This window comes from Apis laboriosa, unplaced genomic scaffold, assembly GCF_014066325.1.
Source record: "Apis laboriosa isolate Shangri-la unplaced genomic scaffold, ASM1406632v1 scaffold18_cov149, whole genome shotgun sequence".
Classification (NCBI taxonomy): domain Eukaryota; kingdom Metazoa; phylum Arthropoda; class Insecta; order Hymenoptera; family Apidae; genus Apis; species Apis laboriosa.
Window position 1 is genome coordinate 2,760,137 of NW_025222233.1, and position 21,051 is coordinate 2,781,187.

Genomic DNA, 21,051 nt, shown 5'->3' on the forward strand with positions numbered 1-21,051 from the left:
CTAAAATTATAAAGCATGATTAAAGTAAAAGTTAAAAAATTATGCAATATATTGAAATATAAGAAAAATATAAGATAGAACATTTTGAAAAGGAATATTTTTTTAAATTAAATTTCTTTGAATTGTTTAAATATATATTCTTAATGTAAATATATATTCTTATAATTCTTATACGCGGTAAAAATCCAAAACGTATTTGTAAGAATTTTTCTAAAAAATTGAAGAAAAATCTATTTGAGATAAGCGTTTTCTATTTTGTATAATAATATGCACAATTATGAAACTAATGAACTGATTCTATATTTACACTTTTTCCCATACTTGGCTATAGTAGTTCTATTGGGTTTACCATGTACAAAATAACGTACATATCATAACTAACCATTTACAGATACAGTAAATTGGATTTCTTAAGCAGGCACTATTCAAAGCTCCCTCTCTTTCATTCTTCTCAATATACATATTACATTTAAACATCAGATATAAATTACTACACATGTTAAATTTTTTTAAAATCTTTCTTATGGGATCATAATTCATTATTATCGGGATATATTGTATGACTAAAACATAGAGATATGAGCCTTTTTAATTTAACTATTTGACGATTGAACGAATCAAAGGAACGAATTAAAACATGAAAAATAATATCGTCCCTTTCTGGTTAAAAGTTTTAAAGCTTATTCTAATTAAAAATAGCGTGTAGATCTTCACTTCTGGGCGGTTTGCAGTAACATATTTGCCTCTTTCTAAATGATCACTTTAAAAATCAATTAACACTATCTATTATTTGTTTTACATATAATATATCCTTATATACATTTAGTGGCAGAGGCTGTATGTCTGCGAGGTGTAAGCTTTTATATTATTATTGTAGCTTAGTACATTCAACGATAATTCGATGGCCTGGTTAAGAAAGAACCCTTGAAATGCAATTTTTATCTTTTCTTTTTTTTTTTATAATGATTAAAAATTATGATATGAACTAAAAAAAGGAACATATGTATTGAAAAATGGCACCTCATGCGTTAATGAATGTAATAATGGTTTCTTTGATAGTAATCTAAACATATCATGTTAGAGAATACCCTGTTTTCCAGACTGATATAATTATGAAAAAGACAAAATATTAAATCTGAAGTTTAATGATGAATCGTGTTAATTCGTACAGTCCCATGATTTAATTAATATTCTCGTTATTCTAAGCAAGAGTAAACGAAATGATGTTTCGACATATCATTGAACCATGTGAATTCTGGCTTTTTTCTTAAACAGACAATCGATACTTAGTATTTGACTACCATATATCGCTATATACAGTTCTACTAATACGTATATTCATTATCTTTGCATTCATAAACGTATATAATCCCTAAGATTCGATTAATCCTAGCTAGGAAGCCAATTACTTTGAGTATCGTATTATATTTATACGACTTACTGCACAAATCAATACAGACTACTCGCGCTGCATGTATCGTTTTATATAAAAAGAACTAGGAATTTATAGTCGTTATTCTTATGCGGTGACTTGTGTGTTTGTCTTTTTGTGTATATAAAAACACATATATATCTACTATATATATATACATATGTGTTTTTTTTTCTTTTTTTTCTTTTTTCTTTTTATATATATATATATATATTCATTAGCATACGTAGATCATCGAAACAAGATAGATTTTCTATTTCTTTTTTTCCTTTCTTTTGTTTTTTTATAATCATATTTTTGCAGAAGAAGAATCAATTTGACAGTAATATCCCACAATATCCTCCGATAACTATCGCATTTTAATTCTCGAGAATAAAATAAATTAAAAAAACATTCGCATGATAAAAACCGATTAACCTTTCACACATCTCATTGTTATCGTAATTTATGATAAAAAAATTTGGTCACGAGCAACACATTATATTCTATTCTCGTGATCTAACGCAATCGTGTGTATTCGAATAACTGAACAATTTTTGTTGTTTTTTTTATATATTTTATTGGATTGTATTCCAATTTGTATATTAGAAACAGTGAAAATTGGAGCATAATCTTTATTATTTATATAATTGAACTCGCGATAAATATGATAATAACATTAAAATTTTTTAACTAAAATAGGAATCAAATAACAGAAAAATATCGCATTTATGTAATAGCGACGATAGTTATATTTTATATATTGTGATATACTACTCATGATTCGCGCGGTAAAAATCAGTATATAAGGACTCCGTGTTTAAAATGTTCTTTAGTTCGATTTAAAGAAAAATAATTTCGTATAGGAAAACTTACTGCTAAAAATAAATCTACAAAAGTAATTGATTATTTTCTTCTTTTTTCTTTTTTTCTTTGTTCACCGACCATGCGAGGACGGAAAGACATGTAAAGAATACGCGTAGAAAGAGAATCGAAAAGATACCGAAAGGCATTCACAGGCCTTCCTCTTTCCTTTTATGCAGCTTCGACGCACTTCTTTTTCACTTTTCTTCTCTTTTCCATAATTTTTGTTTGTTTTTTTTCTTTTTCTTTTTTTTTTTTTGTTTTATCCCATTGATTTCTTGGTTCGTTCTTCCTTGTAATTTGTTCATGTCGATTCTCGCTTCATCGTCCGTTATGTGTCGTTACGCAAAAAGAAATTTATTTTGATCATCAGCACTTCGAATAGCATTATCATGCAGACTTTGCACTATGTATGATGTCACGAGAAAAATGTATCTTTAAAATCTCATTTATTTAGTGAATTCCACTTAATACGTGGTGACTTCGAAGAAACGAAGCCGAGAATACCGATAAAATTATACACTAGTCTAAACTAGCCTCGATTGAAACAGTTTCATTTTGTAAATAAATTTCTATCGTCGACTAACAGGATCCAGAGCTTATTTTATTCGATAATATACGAGGATTAACGATACATTTTTCTTGCAACGCGCAAAACTTTGAACGTTATTCGCTTATTGTGGGCTGGTGTACTCGTGAGGTCAGTAGAATCTTTAGAAACCTTAGCTCCGGTTTGTGGACCTATCCTTTAAAAAATGAAGATACGCCTTAGTATTTTATATAACTTGATTTGGTCGTTCGTTTATGTTATTAATCTCGTCGCGATATCGATTTATCACGTTTTAAGTTAAACTTTTTGGTCTTTTGGATTCTATATTTCTTATTTACTTATTTATTTTTTTAATTATTTTTTCATTATTCTAATATTCATCCCTGCAATCTTACTTAATTTAATGATACTCGAATCGGACGTGACTTATCTATTTTCGCGATATAAATGCTCGCAATACAGCACTTCGTTTTATACTAATGGAATAATCCTATCTATTCTAGAAAATTTTGGTATATATCTATATAAATTAACGATGTGGCTGTCAGTTAATCTCATTTTCTAAAAATATACCGAAAACTGATTCTAAAAATCAACATTACCAAAATGCTTGATTTTAATTTGATCACCGAAGTTCATGAAACGGATGGTGGATAGAAGAATTCGATGAAAATAAAAGATCATTAATGGAATTAAAATTAACGAAATAATTAAATTCAATACGATTGACGCAAATCCTCTCTTCGATAATGAAATTGAATTGAATCAAAATAAGTGGAACTGATTATCGATGTATTTTTTCTCTTTTCACTTCTCACTCTATCCTGTTTGAAAAAAAAAAATTGGATAAATTGTTGGCGTCCAACTCTTTGAAGTTACTTTTTCTTTCTCGTTATTTATTGAATATTTATCACCCATAAATATAAAATAATTTAATATATACATAAATATTTTTTATATAGGAAAACAAGTTTATAATTAAATGGACGTTCGAAATAAATTTATATACATTTTCATTTCATTTTAATGAGATAATAAAAATAGAAAGATATTGAGAAAATTAATAAGAAAAAAAAAGGTTAATTTAATTTTTTGGCAATTTGTAATTTCAAAACTCAATTTATATAAGCAATGTTCATTTAATTACAAAAGAAATGAAAATATTTAAAAAAAGAGAGTATTATTTGAATAATTTCAAATAAATTATGCGGTAACGATCATTAATTATACATTTGACTTACGATAAATTAATGATACGTATATATGCTCTTAATAACATTCTTAGTAACATTTCCTTTATTAATATTTAATCAATAGTCACGTGTTTACGAGCCTTGAATTTACAGATTCCTCCTGGTCGCCAATAATTCATCGATGGAAAATAAAAAAGAAAAAAAAATCGATCAAATTATCCATATCACAAAAAAAAAAATGGATATAAAGAAGATAGCAAGTGATAAAAAATATTCCCCCTACCTTTCAGAAAAAAAAAAAAGTAAAATCATTCGACTATTATTTGATGAATCAGCATTATTCAAATTATCATAGAGTCGACATTTACAGTTTATTTAATCATTATTCGTATTTACGCAGACGTCAGTGATTCGATAATTGCCGGGACTGCTCGCGACATTTTCTTGGATTTAAATTCACAGATTTAGTAAGTAACTAATCAATTAACAACGAAGAAATGAATCGTGGGCGTTAGAAAATATCACTACGATATTAATACGAGATTAAACGAAAAGTTTAATATTGCAGCAAGAAAGGATAAAAAAACTATAAGTCTTTGTGAGCAGAGGATGGGACTAGATCTCTAAACCGGTATGAAATTACGAAACTCGAGAATAATCTACTCGTTCCTTGTACTCGGAGTAAAGATACGAAGAAAGATACGTTTGTACGAACAACGCGTGATTTGAAAGGCAAAAAAAAAAAAAATAAAAAAAAGGGAAAGGAAGGATCAAAGCAGGAATCTCCCTTCGGATTCGACGGAAACGTCGATTTACGTGAAAATCAATAACCTGAATGTAATATCTTTCGATACGTCTCTACAATCTGTCGTGCCTATAATAACGTGTGTATCGTCTTTTCTTGAGTGAAAGATCTGCTCTCCCTTCCTATTAAGTTTAAGCTTTCCCTTCGAATCGAAAGAAATTATTATCATCATTACCATTACGATTGTTTTAATCCTTGGATACAATAATACAACGCAATAAATAAAATTCTCCGAGCTTATCTCTCACATTTAACGATTAATTAATAATTCTATCAACTAACTATTCGACCACCAAGCGAAATGAAAATCCGAAGGTTGATTCGCGTTTGTCGCTTCTCTTTTCTTTTTTAAATAAAAAAAAAAAAGAAAAAATTGTCCTCTCGTATATTTTAACATGGGTTATTCGCGTGTGTATATCAGAGCCACGCATATACAGATAGGCTTACTTATACACGGTGATCTCGGCAGACCGATTGCTCCTGTAGAGGAGACGGTTCGACGTGTTTCGCCACCACTTCCATAGTCAGGTGCGCCTGCTTTGACCACCGGCTGTTATACCCGTGCCCGGGCTGCCACCGTTCGACAACCACAGCCTCCTGTTGAATTCTCGCATTTCGTAATTGTTGTTGCCATTGCTTTTCTCTCTGTTGCCGCAATTATGGTTCGCCGAGGTAGGCGTTGTTTCCTCGAGGATCAACGCGCAATGACTGTTCGTGTCGCTGTCCGCCCCACCATCCTGCAAATTGTTCGCCAACAGAGGATGCCTTCCGGTGTTGCATTCCTCCGTTTGAATCAACAACGATGCGTTTCCTGAAATTTAAATTTTCCCTGTTATCAAGATGGATAATTTCGCGAAATCTCTCGAGTAAGGGATTATCTTAATTGTTCTTTTTTTACTTTTTTTCACGCTGTGTCTAGTGACTTTTCAATTTTTGAAAAGTTTTGAACGAAACATCGGTATAATATCTTCCTTTCGAGCGATAATTCGAAAAATTATTATATATTCTTCTCTCTCGTGTTTTGTAAATTGTAAAATTTTATTTTTCTTTTTTTTTTTTCTCGCTCTTTCTTTCCGAGAAACTCGCCAACTATTCCGAATATAATCTTCATTATCGTGTAATGCGCGTTTTCTGTACGCGTCACTATGCGTACAGAAATGGCAAAACAATCGCAAGAACCTTTGACTTTTACACCGCTGTGCTATTATTAACATCCATAATGATTGTAACGTTAAGGTAGTTATTGACGTACATCGCGTGTTATCAGTCTTTTATTACATCGCCTCCCTATCAGTTTAGCTTGATCAAGCTTGTTCGTACGAGATCCATTGATCGCACGCATTCGTGCAGATAACACCCCCATAGATTAGCTAAGTCGATAATGTACACTCGAGGACTTTTACAATCTTCGAGATTAATGTAATGTCGTAAGATAAGAAAGAGGATAGTTGAACAAGTTGCGGATACATTCTCGATCGGCTCGAAAGGGATGTCAATTCGATTATAAGGGGAGATATACATTGAATTATTACCTCTCCTTTTTTCCATAACGGGAGGGAAAATAAAATGGTATTTTTATGCTCGTTTAGGGTTATATCACCGTTCTTCTTTCCATTTCCATGCATTGGATGAATGTTTTGCACAGATGGCAAGCAACTATGCGATACATCTTTTCAATTCTCATGTTGATTGTTCTTTAAAAATTGATTGCTAATTTTTTAGCGATACAGATTCTACGTGTGCAGATTCGTTTCGAAAAAACATGGAAAAATTTGTAAAATCTATTATGGAGATTATTCGATGAAAAGGAAAAAACTCTTTTTTATAGAGAAATCGAATTACATTGGTGGAAACTGTGCTAAGAATTTAACTAATAAAATCGACAATGGAAAAAACGTTTTTTCTTTAATCTGGATAAAAAAGTGGCGGAGGAAGGATTAATTCTGGAAAAAAAAAGGATGTTGACAAGATCTCAAAGAAGCTGTCTCTTCTTCACGCTTTCTCTTCATCAGTCACCAACAATCGAAAGACCTCGAGAAGATAATGCTGAAGATTTAGGACTGCGAAACTGCGAGATTTTATCGAGACTTTCATTATCGATATAAAATATTTTCTCGATATAAAATATCCGTAGAAAAATTGGCAAAAATCGATATACTTCTCGTATCCATAAGTTCAAATGGAATAGAAATGGTTTATAACGATTATAAACCCTGTGATAATAATAAACTTTAAATAGAATCAATTTTCACGCTGCGATTAGCGATACCATCGGGTTCCCTCTTATCGTTTCGCGATTTGACCTTTCACTAAAATCGTATACGATCGTTCTTAGGTGCCGCTATCAAGTTTAAAATTCGTTCTATCTGTTTGTATAATTATGAGACGGTACGAACAGGGTGCTAAATACTTATTATACTCGAGCACGCAATGCCCTACTTCTTCTGTTCCGATCCCAAAACGTGCAGAGGCAGGCATACACGGCCGAGTTATATCGCTTAAACTAGACTAGCCCCGACCCAAGATCGCCAGCTTCAACATGGAATTATTTCACATTCGCCGACTGTGAAACGACCTCCTCCATGCACGCAGTTCTTCCGTGTCGTTAACCCCTTTGTTGTTTCGTGCCAATTATTTTTCGGCATTTTTTTTTTCTTTCCTTCTTTCTTTCCTTTACATACATCACACATCTACCCCCTCGCTCAAAATGTTCAGTATATTGTTCAGTCACCCTTCAGTTTACCAGAAATACTTCCAACCACCAGGAAAAACTTTATTAGAAAAACTTGAGAATATTTCCTCGTTTGCAATTCGCGGCTTATCTACATCATAAATCTTCGTTGGATTTGTTACGAGGATCGAAGCTCGCGTGTTTCAACCGCGTCCGTGATAGGATTTGCCTCATTTTCTGGGCGTAAACGTGTAAACGTATTTATTCGAAATCGATGGAACCAGTTGATCGAACACGAATCTCGATCGAGCCGCACTACACGTTTATCTTCGAGGAATCTCGATGATTGCACAGTACGGTTCCGGTCAGTCTGATTTTATAATTCCTCGTCAAGGAACTATTGAAACTTTCGTTTCGTGCTATTCAGCAGCTTCGTTTTTAGTCTCTTTAGTTCGCGTATACGATGTACGAGATATATCAACTATCGGGGTTCCGTGAAAAGATACTTGGAGACAGCTCGTCGTCGTTTGTTCCCGTTCCAATTTCCCAATTTCTCATTGACGTCGCATATACGGTTGTGTATACGGTTAACTTCGTGTTTATCCAATTATCTCTCGTTGCCTTTTCGCTGTTAATCCTATTTTTCTTTTCTTTTCTTTTCTTTTCCTTTCTTTCTTTCTTTTTTTCTTTCTTTTTTTTTTTTCGTCACGCTTTTGCATCGTTTAAACCGTGTAAGTGCTATTGACTGCGAAGCCAGCCAGCTGCGAGAGAAGTCGATGAAAGAAAAAAAGAAAAAGAGGGGTTGTAATAGGAATCGTGGGATGACCTTAATAAACGTTAATCCATTTGTTTGGTAAATCTCGAAACGAAAATTTCATTTTCAACGGAAATCCCCGATAAACAGTTTCTGTGAGAATTTCCAGTCGAGAGAAAATGTATCTTTATAGATATATATATATATATCTTTTTCCCTTGTGAGTTTTCTTGTAAAGTAAGCAAAAAGTCTGTTTAAAAGTTCCGCGAGAACAATTTTTTTCCCACGTTTGCATAGATTACAAACTTTTTTGTTTTCTTTTTAATATTGTCTGCTAGGATAATTTTATACAATTCACGAGTTCACTTCTACATTCTAGCGTATAAATCCTTTAAAATGATATAAGAGACATATTTAAACACTTGGAAATAATCATTTCTTCTTCATAACGTGGCCACCAAGTGACGATGGAACTTAGAAAACTTGGCCTAATGCCATGCGGACGTCGAAACGTGCCTTCTTACGTGTCCATCGCCCGAAATCAAACGTGCACATCGTTCATATCCCATCCCTTTACGTGAAATCTTCAAAGTTATCAGTAAATCATTTGAAGACTTTCAAAATCTTTTCCCAAAGAAAATAAATATTCCAAAAATTCTCAAAAATTTGCGGGGAAAAAAGAACGCGTCATCCCTTTTACAACGAATCCCTCTTTTCAACTTATCCCTTTCTAATTTTCTTATTGCTGGAAAGACAAGAGATTCGATAAAAGTTGCACGAAAAATGATATAATAACCGTATAAGCAGGAGAGAACATACCGGAAGGGGTGACAGCGTTAGGCAGAGTGGTGCGTCGAACGATGCTCCCGTTGTTGGTCGCTTCCGGTATCACTTGAGAGAACGGTGGTTGCGCGAGGGTGGTCGCCGGCGGCGGTGGCTCCCTTAACAATCGTATCTTCTGTATCATCTCCCTTATCTCGTAACGCAGTATACCGAGGAAACACAATTTGGCGAACGCTATCACGCAGAAGCCCAACACGAACAGCAAGTCAGCAGTTTTTCGTAGCCATCGTATCAACGATTCCTCGCATCCTTTCGTATACGGTTGACAACTGTCGCTAACGTTGCCAGATGGTCCGCAACAGGTGAGCGGCCATCGGCTACCGAAATCCTTAGGGCCGGTCACACCGCAGCAGGTGAACTCCTTCTGCAAACGGTCCCATTGCTCGCTGAATCGTAGATCCTTCCAGTACTCTATCTGCAACGAAATCAATAATCCGAGTTCGCGCCAATAATCAAATTCGTGCATTCTATACGCGCTATATTTATATGTGTGTACGCGAAGGTGTAGGCGAAGTTCATAGAACTGGGAAGTTTTCGACTTCGCTCGAAACGTTATCGATCTGATGGAGGCTAAATTTACGCATCGTTCGCCGAAAGAGTATCGGCTGAGGATATTTTTAAATGGATATTTTTAACCCTTGTTTCGATATCGAACCGTTATTTATGAGTTAGACCGATAGAGTTATAACGTTATAGAGTTAAATTACCATTTGCGGGATTTTCGATGGAGTTTTCTCGTTGTACATGATAATTCGCGATGATAATTCGTGATAATTTGGCAGATTTTTCGGATTTTGGAAAATAAGTAAAGAATAAAGATAGAGGCGATAAAGTTTTTTGGAATTTTAGAGCAGCATGGATAATGGAAATCGAGCAGACGATACTGCATGTATCCAGGTCGATTATTCGAGGGTACGCACATTTTCCGTCGATTATGCGATCGACCTAGATAAGAACGGGGCTAAGAATAATGACTGCAGATACGGATAGAGAAGCAGGCCAAAGATCGGAATTGTTAATAATCCCCGTGACACTGATTTTTCATCGTGACGAGCAACGAGGTGCCGGTAAACTAGTTCACTCTTTCTTAATTAGCTCCGCCGCCTAGTTCATTTCACCGAATATTTTCCAAGTCTGTAACAAATCCGATGTAACTAAAAAAATATTTTTCCTTTTTTTTTTTTCATTCGAAAAGAAAAAGAGAAGAATTTTTGAAAAGCAATGATCGAAAATTACTAAAATCAAATTAAATAAAAATGAAGAGACAGAATTTTCAAGTTTGTTCAAGTTTGAACAACGCGTGTAGTTACTATAATACATCAACGTTGTAGCATTGATAAAAATTTCAGACTGTTTAGGCTCAGCGAAGTTTATTTAAAGTTTCAACTTGTTTCCGCTCGATAGGTGGTAACGTGGGAACGGCACGATTAAAACTTTCAATCGGCAATTAAGAATTCTCTAAAAATAAACGGCGCCATTTATAAAAAGTAAAAGTCCAAGTAAGAATCGATTAATTTCGAATCTTCGTATTTTCCAACCCATTATTTTTCCCCGTCCAACGAAATTATTCATTCCAATAGGCGTTAATTTATTCTTCGTTCATTCCCTCCAAGTATACATATACATACTACTCCGTACTATTCAGAATAACGAATCGAGTCGATTGATTTTAAAGTTCGATCGAATCGGTCGTTGCTTCCCCCTATATATTTTTATATATACACTTGCACACGATATAATAATAACGCGGAGCGATATAAAAAAGACAAAGAAACGGCGCAAAGTTTGCCAAGTATGTTTGCATATTTATAAATAATTTGTAATATACCATATAAATAACATCACGATACCATGACTGTACTCGTCGTCAGATCGGCCAGTATCGTACGCAAAATTAATTACAAATTGTGACGGATGCAAATTTGTCTAACAAAGATACTTCTCGAATCAAATTTAGAGTTATTGAAATCATTTTAATATTTACCCGAGCCTACACCACGGCCATATAATTCTCCAATGTCTAACGATCGACGTTATATCCTTTTACGGCAGAGATTAAATCGATTTTTGGCCACCGGTCGACCCTGTATATTTTTTATGTTTATCGATTAAACGGTACCGGGAATAGCGTTTCAATACACGTGGACATAAGAGGGGAAAGATCGAATGAGAAATATTGCCACGTAATGAAAATGAAGATTCAATCGGGTCCGAGAAGCTCTCTTTTAAGATTGGAAGGGGGATGAAAATGTACGATTGCCACTTAGATTCGCCAAGTCAGGCATCATCCTATTTATGATTCACCCACGATTTCTCTGCCAGCAACGCGAGCGTTTGGACTTGATCCCGGCTTCGACACCGAAAACCTATCCTTTTCCTTGCCCGATACTTTATCGAACGTTACGATGCGAAGTGATAAGGGGTACCACGCCTCCCCTATTTTCCTTTCCTTCTTTTTCTCCCCTGAAAACCGATTTTCTGCTACTTTTTTTTTCCTTTTTTTTTTTTTTGCGTTACTTACGCTCCTCCTTCGATACCCTTCCACGTCGAGTTTTGGGATAAAATTATCGTTGTTCGAAATCGTTTTCGACGAGAGATCGAGGAGGGGATAGGTGCGAAATTTCTAACTTCTCGGGCGAAAGTTTAATCGAACGTAGCAGAAACGCTTTAAATTATTCCAACGCTAAGACATGCGATATATCGCGGGGCTTCGATAATTTCTTCAGCTCTGCTCGATGTATTCTTTCGCGTCGATACGGTATATTATCTTTTTCGCATTCCGTTTCTCGCGTTTCTTTTTTTCCTTTTTTTTTTTTTTTTATTTTATCTCCCCCATTTCGCACGAATCGAGGGAAAAATCGAGCTCGAACTCGATTCGAGTAGATTTATCCCCTCGTAAGAAATCCATCCCGGGGCTCTTGATCGCGATATTACCGATTCTCTTATTGCGAAAACGAGCCACTTATTTCTCGCTAACGACATTCCTTCCCTTCTATACATGCGTATAATGGCCCGCTCGTTCATCGAGCATAAAACTCGATGATATTTGCTCGTCGTGCACGATATTCTCGATTTTTCTTTCTTTAATACCCGACCCAACAGCTGACAACTACTCGTTCAACAACTCGTTTCGATGAAACGTAGTATCCGTTTCGATATCGTCTCATAAATGTGAACAAATTTGATACGAATCTAGATAAGGGAACACGCATTCCCCGTGGACAATAAAGCGATGAGTATCGCGGATCCTGTGCGTGTTTCGTATTCGTAGTTTCGAATTATACTATCGATCGAGGAAATTGGGTGAATAAAATTCGTTCGAGATTCGTTGGCGATCGATCGAGAAGACGAGGGTTTCCTTCGAAACTTTATTTCCTCGTGTCGCGTATCTCCGATTTCCCTCCAAAGTTTCCCTCTTTCAAGTCTCGACGATTAACTTTTTCCACCTTTACCATGGAAAGTCATCTTGAGGTGATCCGAGGTGAAATTCGCTCGAAGACGATCGGATAAAACCACATACGATACACATATATAAAAATATCAAAAGAAAAGAGATTTCGTCACAAACTTCTTAATCCGGTCGAAAAGTCTGACCGAGATAATATAAGTCATTGAAGTAAGGGAGAAGAGAATTATACGATTGGATCACTGGACCATGATTAGAGTCTAGATTCCAGGATTTGCCAATCAGGTTCTCCGTACGAAAGTTCTATTACAGGATAATATAAAGAAAAAAAAAGAAAAAGGAGAAAGAAATTCTTTTATCCATTTCTAATATCACTTTCAGGCAATGGAAGTTTAACATCACGTTACATTTTACTTCACTACTGTCGCTCAGTACAATGTTCAGAGAAATCCGTAAAAAAAAAAAAAAAAAAAAAAAGAAACTAGAAATCTGATCGATTCGAAGATAAAATTGCATGCGAAAGACAATCTGGCATTCTGACGTTCATAAACGTTCCCAGAAAAAAAGAAAAAGATACAAAAAGGAACGAGAGAGTTAAATATATATATATATGTATAATTAATACTGACCTGCAATCGTTGCCTGAGAGTAGGCCTGAGCTCGGCGCGCATCCTCTCAAACCGGAAGACCCAAGCGACCCCGATCACGGCGTCGCCGAAAAGAAGCGCCAGAAGCAGGACCCAATAGGCGTTGAGAAGTCTTGCGCTCAATCTCCTCGCCGCTATGCAACCCAACAATTGCACCAGGCCCAACTGCGTGGCCAACGCCAGGTAAGCGTAGAGGGCTGTCGGGTCGTATGCACGGGGCACCCCGGGCACCACGTACCGGCGTGGATCACCGGTGAATAAAAGCGTTCGTGAGACCGCGGCTGCGAAGCCTAGCGCGCTACCGAGCAGCACCAAGTTACAGGTGTAGATCCAGAGCCGGTAATATCGCATCGCGACGTCCTGGCCACACTCGGCGCGTCTTTGGGACGTCACCGACGCCGCCGCCTCGTCGGCGACGCACGAACGATTACTGTCTCTTCTGCTACCTCCTTTAAGTATGTCGTCGTTCTTATTGTTATTGTTATTGTTAATGTTAATGTTGTTGTTGTTATTGTTGTTGTTGTTGTTGTTGTTGTTGTTGTTGTTGTTGTTGGTTGTCGTGGTGGTGATGGTAGTGTCAATGGAGTGGCTGTGCTCTTGACAGTCGTCGAGCAGGAATAAGAAGGGTGGCTTCGCGTTGCAGTCCTTGTTCGCTGTCTTTTGGCTGTGCGTCGACTGCGGGGTGACTGAACGTTGCAGCAGCATCACCGTCATACTATCGGTGCCTCCCTGGTACGCGTGTCCTCGTCGTTAAGGATTATACCGTCCTGGTGGAGAATGGAAGCGAGTGTGTGTATGTGCGCGCGCGCGTGTGTGTATGTGTGTATGTGTGTGTGTTTGTGTGTGCGCGTGTGTGTTTATCGAGATCGGGAGAGCTTCCTCCGCGTCGAGGTGGACGAGCAAATGTGCAGAGTGAGAAACGGCGCGTGTCACGCGAACTCCCCGACAGTGGTAGCGGTCTATTGTAACTTCTCGGCCAATCGGGAGAGGTTCTATATATCTCTGTTTTCTCTCTTCTTCCTCCTCGACCACCGCGTTTCCTTCTCCTTTTTGCTCTTCTCTTTCTATCGATTCTTTCGCAATCGCCGATGACGATTCCTATACCGGGAAAAAAAATTGGAAAAAATCATGATGATGACGGTGGTGTCGACGCATTTTAAAGGACCGATCGCTGTAAAAATATAAAGTTTCGCGCGATTCGAATGGTTTGTAGGATATGTATGTATATATATATGTACGAGCGCCTGGAACATGCTTACCCGGCCGATAGTTTACAGCGAGCGGTCTCTGTTCACTGGGTTAGGGGATTGTGTTGCCTCTGTGTTAATAGATTGATTAGGACCAGTTTGATTACGGATTACAGTGTTCGAAGCAACCGCTTGGACAATTGTCCGTCTGACAAATACATTCTATCGTTACTGTCTGACCAAAACGCTAGATTACTACTCCAACATTTCATTGTACAATCTCCTTGAATTCTACTTTCTACGTTAGATAAAAGATTCGCTGTATTTATAAAATCATTGTTATTTTTATTAATTCTATTCTCGTTGTTACTCCATCCTCTTAAATTCGTGAATGATTTCACGGATCGTGAATCGTGAAATTCACATTATTCTTTTACTTGAAATTGAAATTGAATCGAAAGAAACGGGTTATCGAAAGTTGGTTGCGGAAGATGTATAAGCCGAGGAAGGCAAGGAAAGGCTCTCTGTTTACCCGAAATTGATGGCGCTCGTTAGCAGGACACGATTCGAGGTAAACGAAACAGAAACCGATCGAGTGTCGGGAAAAACGGTTTCGGCCTTTTGTTCCGGTGTGGCGACAATACCGCGTCACAGATTCGTGTCAACGATGCAAAGCAATAAAGTTGGGACGATAGGGGACGATTTATCTTGCGGAATATCGGACACCGAAGCGTCGAGTATTCGTTCGCTTTCTCCCTCTTTCTCTGTCGAGGAACGAGGTAACCGTCGAAAATTGATAAAAATATCGGTGTAAGAGCGGGCGAAATGCGCGTCAATAAAGTCGCGAGCAAGGAGGAAGCAATAAAGTTCACCGATATATAAAGCTAGCGTGGATATTATAGGCACGAAATGAAAGAATTAATCCTGAGATTGTCTGGCTCGAGGAATCGAACTACACGTAGAAAGTACACGTATTTAGTTATAATCTATGGATATTCGGAACGTTTGGAATTTCGTTTGAAGAATTCGTTAAAAGAGAAAGGGTTAAGCCTCTATTCCATGAATTTCTATGACTTAAAAAAAATATATACAGCTGTTAGTCTTACTTAAAAATGAGCATAGTCATGAAACAATAACAGCGTTTTGACAGCATTCTTATTTTTTAAAATATTGACGAATGCATCTCTACGTACGTATTTTGCATCCATGCAAAATGGGAACATACATCTTTGAAATTTAAGTCCTCAATTGGAAACGGTATGCAAGAGAGGGTTGTAAAGTCATCGTGTTACGAACGGTTTTCTTGCTTTTTTTTTTTCTTTTTTAAACAAAATCTCGAAAGGATTCTTCTCTCAATTTCACAAAAGACACGCACGATCGCGTACTATCTGATATGCAATGAGCGGCGCACAGATACGGCAAAGAGTAATTATTAGCTTTCATCGTGATAGATCACGTAGAAGCAATATCGCTCGTTCGTGAAACGGCACGAACAGGTCACTAGCGTGTACCTCGCTAAATTGTATTTCTTTCTGACAGTTCTAGCGTGCAATAGGCAATTCTATTATCGATCTCCCTTAGCCAGCTAGCCGTGTTGCGCTGTGCTCTCTCTATCTCTCTCTCTCTCTCTCTCTCTCTCTCTTTCTCTTTGAGGAACGAGTTGAACAACTGCAAATAAAGGAAATGAAGGAAAGATAAAGAGTAAACGTACTAATGCAAAGAAAAAAAAAACGATCAAAATTACAAACGATACGAAATGACATTTCATTCCACGTATCGTTGCGTATATTGTATATTGTATACAATATACGAAAAAGTAAGAGAGGAAGAGAGAGAAAGAAAAAAGGAAATCGCATCCAAGAAAATATCCGGGTACAAATTTTGTATCCAATGCGATTTAACATTCGACATTATACATAGGATATTTTTAGACGAAACTATGAGCATACTAATTTTTCATCGCTCGATCTCTTTTTTCAAAGTTTGATAATCAAATCCACTACATATTCAGAGAAATATGATGCGAAACTGGAAATTTTTCAAACCCACCAGAGGGATGACACTGTCAGATATATATACATATATATATATATATATACCCGAGAGATGCGCAGCTACTGGGCATTGGTTATTTTTAACGGAAATCATATCGGTAGCAGCATCGTGTTTCTTATTAGACGGCTTACGTCAAGCCAACTTGCTTTCGTTTCGTTCGAATTAGAGGAAACTGCGATCGTTCGTAAATAAGAGAAGGGGGAGGGGAAGGAAGAGTATAGATGTATCGAAGCGAGGGAAAACGCACAAATGGATGATGAATTCGATCGTGGGACGAAATGTCACTGCTCGATCATAGTTGTCGAACGAATTTACATTAAATGATAATCGAGCCGACAAACAGCTGGATGACATTTAAAACTTGATAGAATCCTGTTAAATTTTCTTTCGTTTTGTATGGTTGAATGATGAACCCTTCCTTCTAAAAGTTGATAGCTTCTTTCGCAGCGGCCACTCTCTAAAGTATTCATCGTTCGCTTGCTTCCCGCCTCAAAAGCTCGGCAAATACGGTAAATAGAGTGCGGAGTGTCTATCCCGTTAATGAGAACTTTGTTTTGAACCATGTTAGGAGCCGAATATAAACCGGAATGGTCGACGAAAATGAAGAATAGAGCTTGGATACGTACGAAGATTTTTCTATATATCCTGCGAACGATTAATCGATTTAAGAGCTAATAAAAAATTGTTTCTAATAATAAAATATTGAACAAAATATTACTCAATTATTACTCAATTTATTACTCAAGGATAGAATCCTTCTTCGTGAAGCAGGTAGAAAAGAAATAGTTACGGTATATTATTTAAGCTATTTGTCATTTTGCACTGTTTCGTCTTATTTTCGCTTGTTTAGCGCTTTATTTAGATCCGTTGCTGAGTTGAGATTTTCCTCGTATAGGATATTTTAATGTTTTCGTAAACTTTACTCGATGCGTGCATTCGATATGAAAGTTTTTATAATTAAATATTTGCTACGAGTTTCCATTATATTTGGAGGGAAATTGTCGGTTTAAATAACCGCTGACAAATGTGTGTGGAAATGGTTAAAGCGTTTCTGGAAAAAGAGAATTTGAGAAGTGAGAAGAAGTAATATACGTCGTCTAAGATACAAAGTTTAAAACGATAATTGTGAGTCGAAGGTGGGGCGAAAGATTTGAGAAAAGGGAAACGTGACAAAACGTATGAAGGATTCACGGATGAATTAACGGGTTTGAATTCTTGGCACAGAACGAAGATGTGAGCATGTATGGTTGGGAATCACTGCACCACAGTCCTCTCGAGCCCGTGTTAGAATATATGTAGCTACGTGTACAGATAAACACATGGAGTGAAGTGGAGACGATACATGCATCCGTGCTTCAGAGTGCACACATGTCCAGGTATATGTATCCTCCGTGTGTGGGTGGTTAAGTGCACGTTGTGCGGGATCTAAGAAAAGAAAGAGGGTAAACAGAAACGAGAAGATCGGGACGGAACAAAAAGAAATCTCGTCGTCGATAAATTTTCTTCTAAGATCTTCAATGGGGGAGGGATAAAAGAAAAGTGTAAGAAGAAAAGAAAGGAATGGAAGATTGGTTTGTATCGTGTTTTCTATCTTTTGAAAACGCGAATATCGATGCTCGTGTATCGATGTTACAATACACAAAAGGATGAAGTAGAAGAAAGAATGATAACGGAAGAAAGTGAAGGGCCCATCGATCGTTTAACCCCTCTGCGCGCTTGCTCGAATACGTTTACAAATTAGGCTTAGAATTTAATTTTGATTTTAACGCAAGAAAGAATTGCCGATATCGACGAATAATTTATTATACGATCGTATTATCAAAGAAAAAAAGATTCGAAAGATGAGGATTCAGACAGTCAATGTCCTGGGTCAATGTTCAGCGTGTTCAAGTTGGTGCGAGTACCGGTGAAAAAAAGCGGGGACAATCGATCCCCACAGGATGATCCCTTTTTTTTCGCCTCCGGTGTCGCGTTAGCTTGGAAAAAGAGAGACAGAAATCTCTCTATATCTCTATCTCTCCCCCTCCTCTCTCTCTCTCTCTCTCTCTTCCTCTTTTTCTCTCTTTCTCTCGCCAGGCTTGGAACAGAGAGTGAAGAGAGACCTGACCTTGTCTAGTGAATTAAACGACATCGCGAATACCTTCAGAGGTTATACGGAGAATAGATGTCGGTGTCTTTTTTAATTAAAATTCTTTCGTTACACGATAGACGTGAAAGGGGGATGGAAAGGAAAAAAGAAACACGAAGGGAGGGGAAAGGGTAGCCAAGAAGAGGAGCGGTTTTATGCGAGAGAGCTTTTAATTAGCTATCGGCGCGAATGTTTGTTACCGTTTGGAGGAGAAGCTGGATATACCGAGAGAAGGGAAAACCGTGAAACGGTGGGTTGAGGGTTGAAACTCGACCGAGCCGAGGACGAGGGGAGAAGGGGGTTGACGTTATGCAATCCTCCTCCCGACCTTCCCACAGAAATTTATCATAGCTTTTCCACGGATCCCTTTCCTCTCTCTCGTCGCCATTCAATGACAAAACACAAATTCATTCGATGCCTATTCCATTGTAAAGGCCCCACCTCGATCCCCTCGGCCTTGTATCCGTCATACTCGTACCTTCTTCGCGGTCTAATTATTCGCTACGTCTTCTAATAGACGAATCTTTATCTTTCTTTGGAAGATTTTGATTTTGTTACTGTCTTCTTCTACACTGTTAGCTCAAAAAAAAAAAAAAAAAAGAAAAAGAAAAAAACAGGGAAACGATCAAAATCTATCAACGAAAAAACGCTGTGAACGTTTAAAATCTCGGAATTCTTGAATAATTACCGATGGTGTTATTATTGGCTTTTCGCCCTGCACACACGTGACTCCATACTGCTGCCAGAAAATCGAGGAAAACCAGCTGATTACGAAAACGAGACGGAGAGAGAGAAAGAGAGAGAGAGAGAAAAAAAAGAGACCTTTCGAGAAGTCCCCCACGTATGTCTCGTTACTGACCTTTAAACGTGCGTTACGCTGTGACGGTGACACACCATGGTGAATCGAGCACACACATCGTCATAAGAATCACTAATGTCACGAGTAGGATTAAGCGTGAACAGTACGAGCGTTGGTACAGCGAGACAGTCACGTCACGTCTATAAGCATCGCCGCGACCGCGAGCCTCATCGAGACTGTTTTCCTTCTCGTTCATGCCAAAAGCACTGGTTTCAGCCGTTCCGCTTTTACTGCTTCTGCTGCTGCTTTTCCACCACTCTCATTCACCACCATGATCCCATGTTACTCGTCCTCCGCTTCGTCATCCTTTCTCCCTCGACCTTCTAAACTCGCCGTTCCTATCGCCTTCCTATTTAGCCTTGCTTTTGATCCCGTTGTAGTTGCTGGCAATCGAGCGGGACCAACAGCTTAAACGCATAACGAAACGAACAAACACTTGGACTCTCAAACACGTATGTACGCGGTTTACCAACGATTGTCACTATTCGACTTCACGTTTCTCACAGTACACTGGTAAAAATAATATAAGATTGTTTTATCTAGAAACGACACACAACGACACCACGTTGAAATTCTATCGGCAGTTTCTCGTGGGAGGAAGACGGCCACTATCGCGATATCTCTTGCCACTATCGTGGAAGAGACAGTGGTGGTAACGCGGCTGGCATCGGGAAGAATCTTCTCGCGTACAAGGGTGGCTGTCAACAGCGCCCGAGGTAGGCAACCGGACTGACTGGTCGCGCTGCACGGTGTCGGCGACAGACAGCGCGACCACCGACGAGACGAAGATCGACGATCGGTTCGGGTGTACTCGAAAGGGATGAAACGAGAGAAAAGATCGGTGAGAGGCGGCGGTGGCGAGGTTGGATCGTGTGCGAGAGAAAGGATGGCATTGGAGGGGAGAAAGCTCGATGGGGGTGAATCGAGCGTTGGTAGGGGTGGCCGATGGGAAGGGGAAACGTAGCTTTGAGAGAGAGACAGAGCGTGGTGGTGGAAAATCTCTGGTGGCACGTGTGCTTTGAGGGGTGAAGAGTACGTGGCTAGTAAGAAAGGGAAAGAGTAGTAAATAGAAGAGAGAAAGTGGCGGTGAGAGAGAAGGAAAATTGGAAATCTGTGAGAATACATAGGAAATGAGGAATAATATAAGTAGATTCAGAAGAGATTGGGAAGAAAATAGAAAAAAAATGCAGATGTGAGAGAAGCAAAATAAAAGGTAGTGAGAAACTTTGACGAGGGATAAATAGAGAAGTGAAGGAAGGCTGTCAACCGTAGATTCAAGGAGAAAGAAAATAATTAAAATATCTCAGAAAATATAAGGAGTAAAGAAAAATAAGAGGAAAAAGAAGACAAGATGAAAGTAAATGAGTAAAAAAAAAAACAAGATAATTTGAAAAATCTACGAGAAAAAAGAAGAGGAAGAATAAAAATTTAGATAGAATAGGAAAAAAGGAAGATAGAAATAATTTTCAAAAGATGGAAATAGGATAAGCAATCATTAGAAAGATAAATATTATGCATGGAAAAGAAAGAAAAGAGCAAGCAAAAAACTACTCGAGAAAAAATATAAGATTTAACAAGGATAATTTTGTGAAATGAGAAATATAAATCGTAAAATAAAAAAAAAAATGAAAATACAATAATGTGGAAAAAGATGCGCAAAGAAGATAAACAAAAAGAC

The 21,051-nt window shown here is 37.5% G+C and overlaps 2 protein-coding genes across 3 annotated transcripts in view; one reads left to right on the top strand and one right to left on the bottom strand.

Moving 5' to 3' along the window:
* LOC122711959 (pseudouridine-metabolizing bifunctional protein C1861.05) overlaps window positions 1–21,051 on the top strand; it is a 31,369-nt gene that overhangs the window by 1,786 nt on the left and 8,532 nt on the right. The gene's annotated exons all lie outside the window — the stretch shown is intronic.
* Window positions 69–20,084, bottom strand: LOC122711961. Of its 2 annotated transcripts, none has more exons than XM_043931190.1 (5): window positions 19,374–20,084; window positions 13,127–14,242; window positions 9,068–9,506; window positions 5,271–5,634; window positions 69–3,016 (listed from the first exon to the last, which is right to left on the bottom strand). In XM_043931190.1, exons 2-4 carry the CDS (start codon window positions 13,856–13,858, stop codon window positions 5,348–5,350), a joined length of 1,458 nt encoding a protein of 485 aa, XP_043787125.1. In that variant the 5' UTR covers window positions 13,859–14,242; window positions 19,374–20,084; the 3' UTR covers window positions 69–3,016; window positions 5,271–5,347. The 2 variants fall into 2 exon arrangements, with proteins under 2 accessions (XP_043787125.1, XP_043787124.1); XM_043931189.1 differs by having other exon boundaries at window positions 69–3,021.

Excerpts from the sequence above, each read along its gene's own strand:
- LOC122711961 (XM_043931190.1), bottom strand. The coding sequence starts at position 13,858 with ATGACGGTGATGCTGCTGCAACGTTCAGTCACCCCGCAGTCGACGCAC. Across the intron at positions 9,507-13,126 it reads CTCTCAGGCAACGATTGCAG|ATAGAGTACTGGAAGGATCT; the intron begins GTCAGTATTAAT and ends ATTTCGTTGCAG. Across the intron at positions 5,635-9,067 it reads TAACGCTGTCACCCCTTCCG|GAAACGCATCGTTGTTGATT; the intron begins GTATGTTCTCTC and ends TTTAAATTTCAG.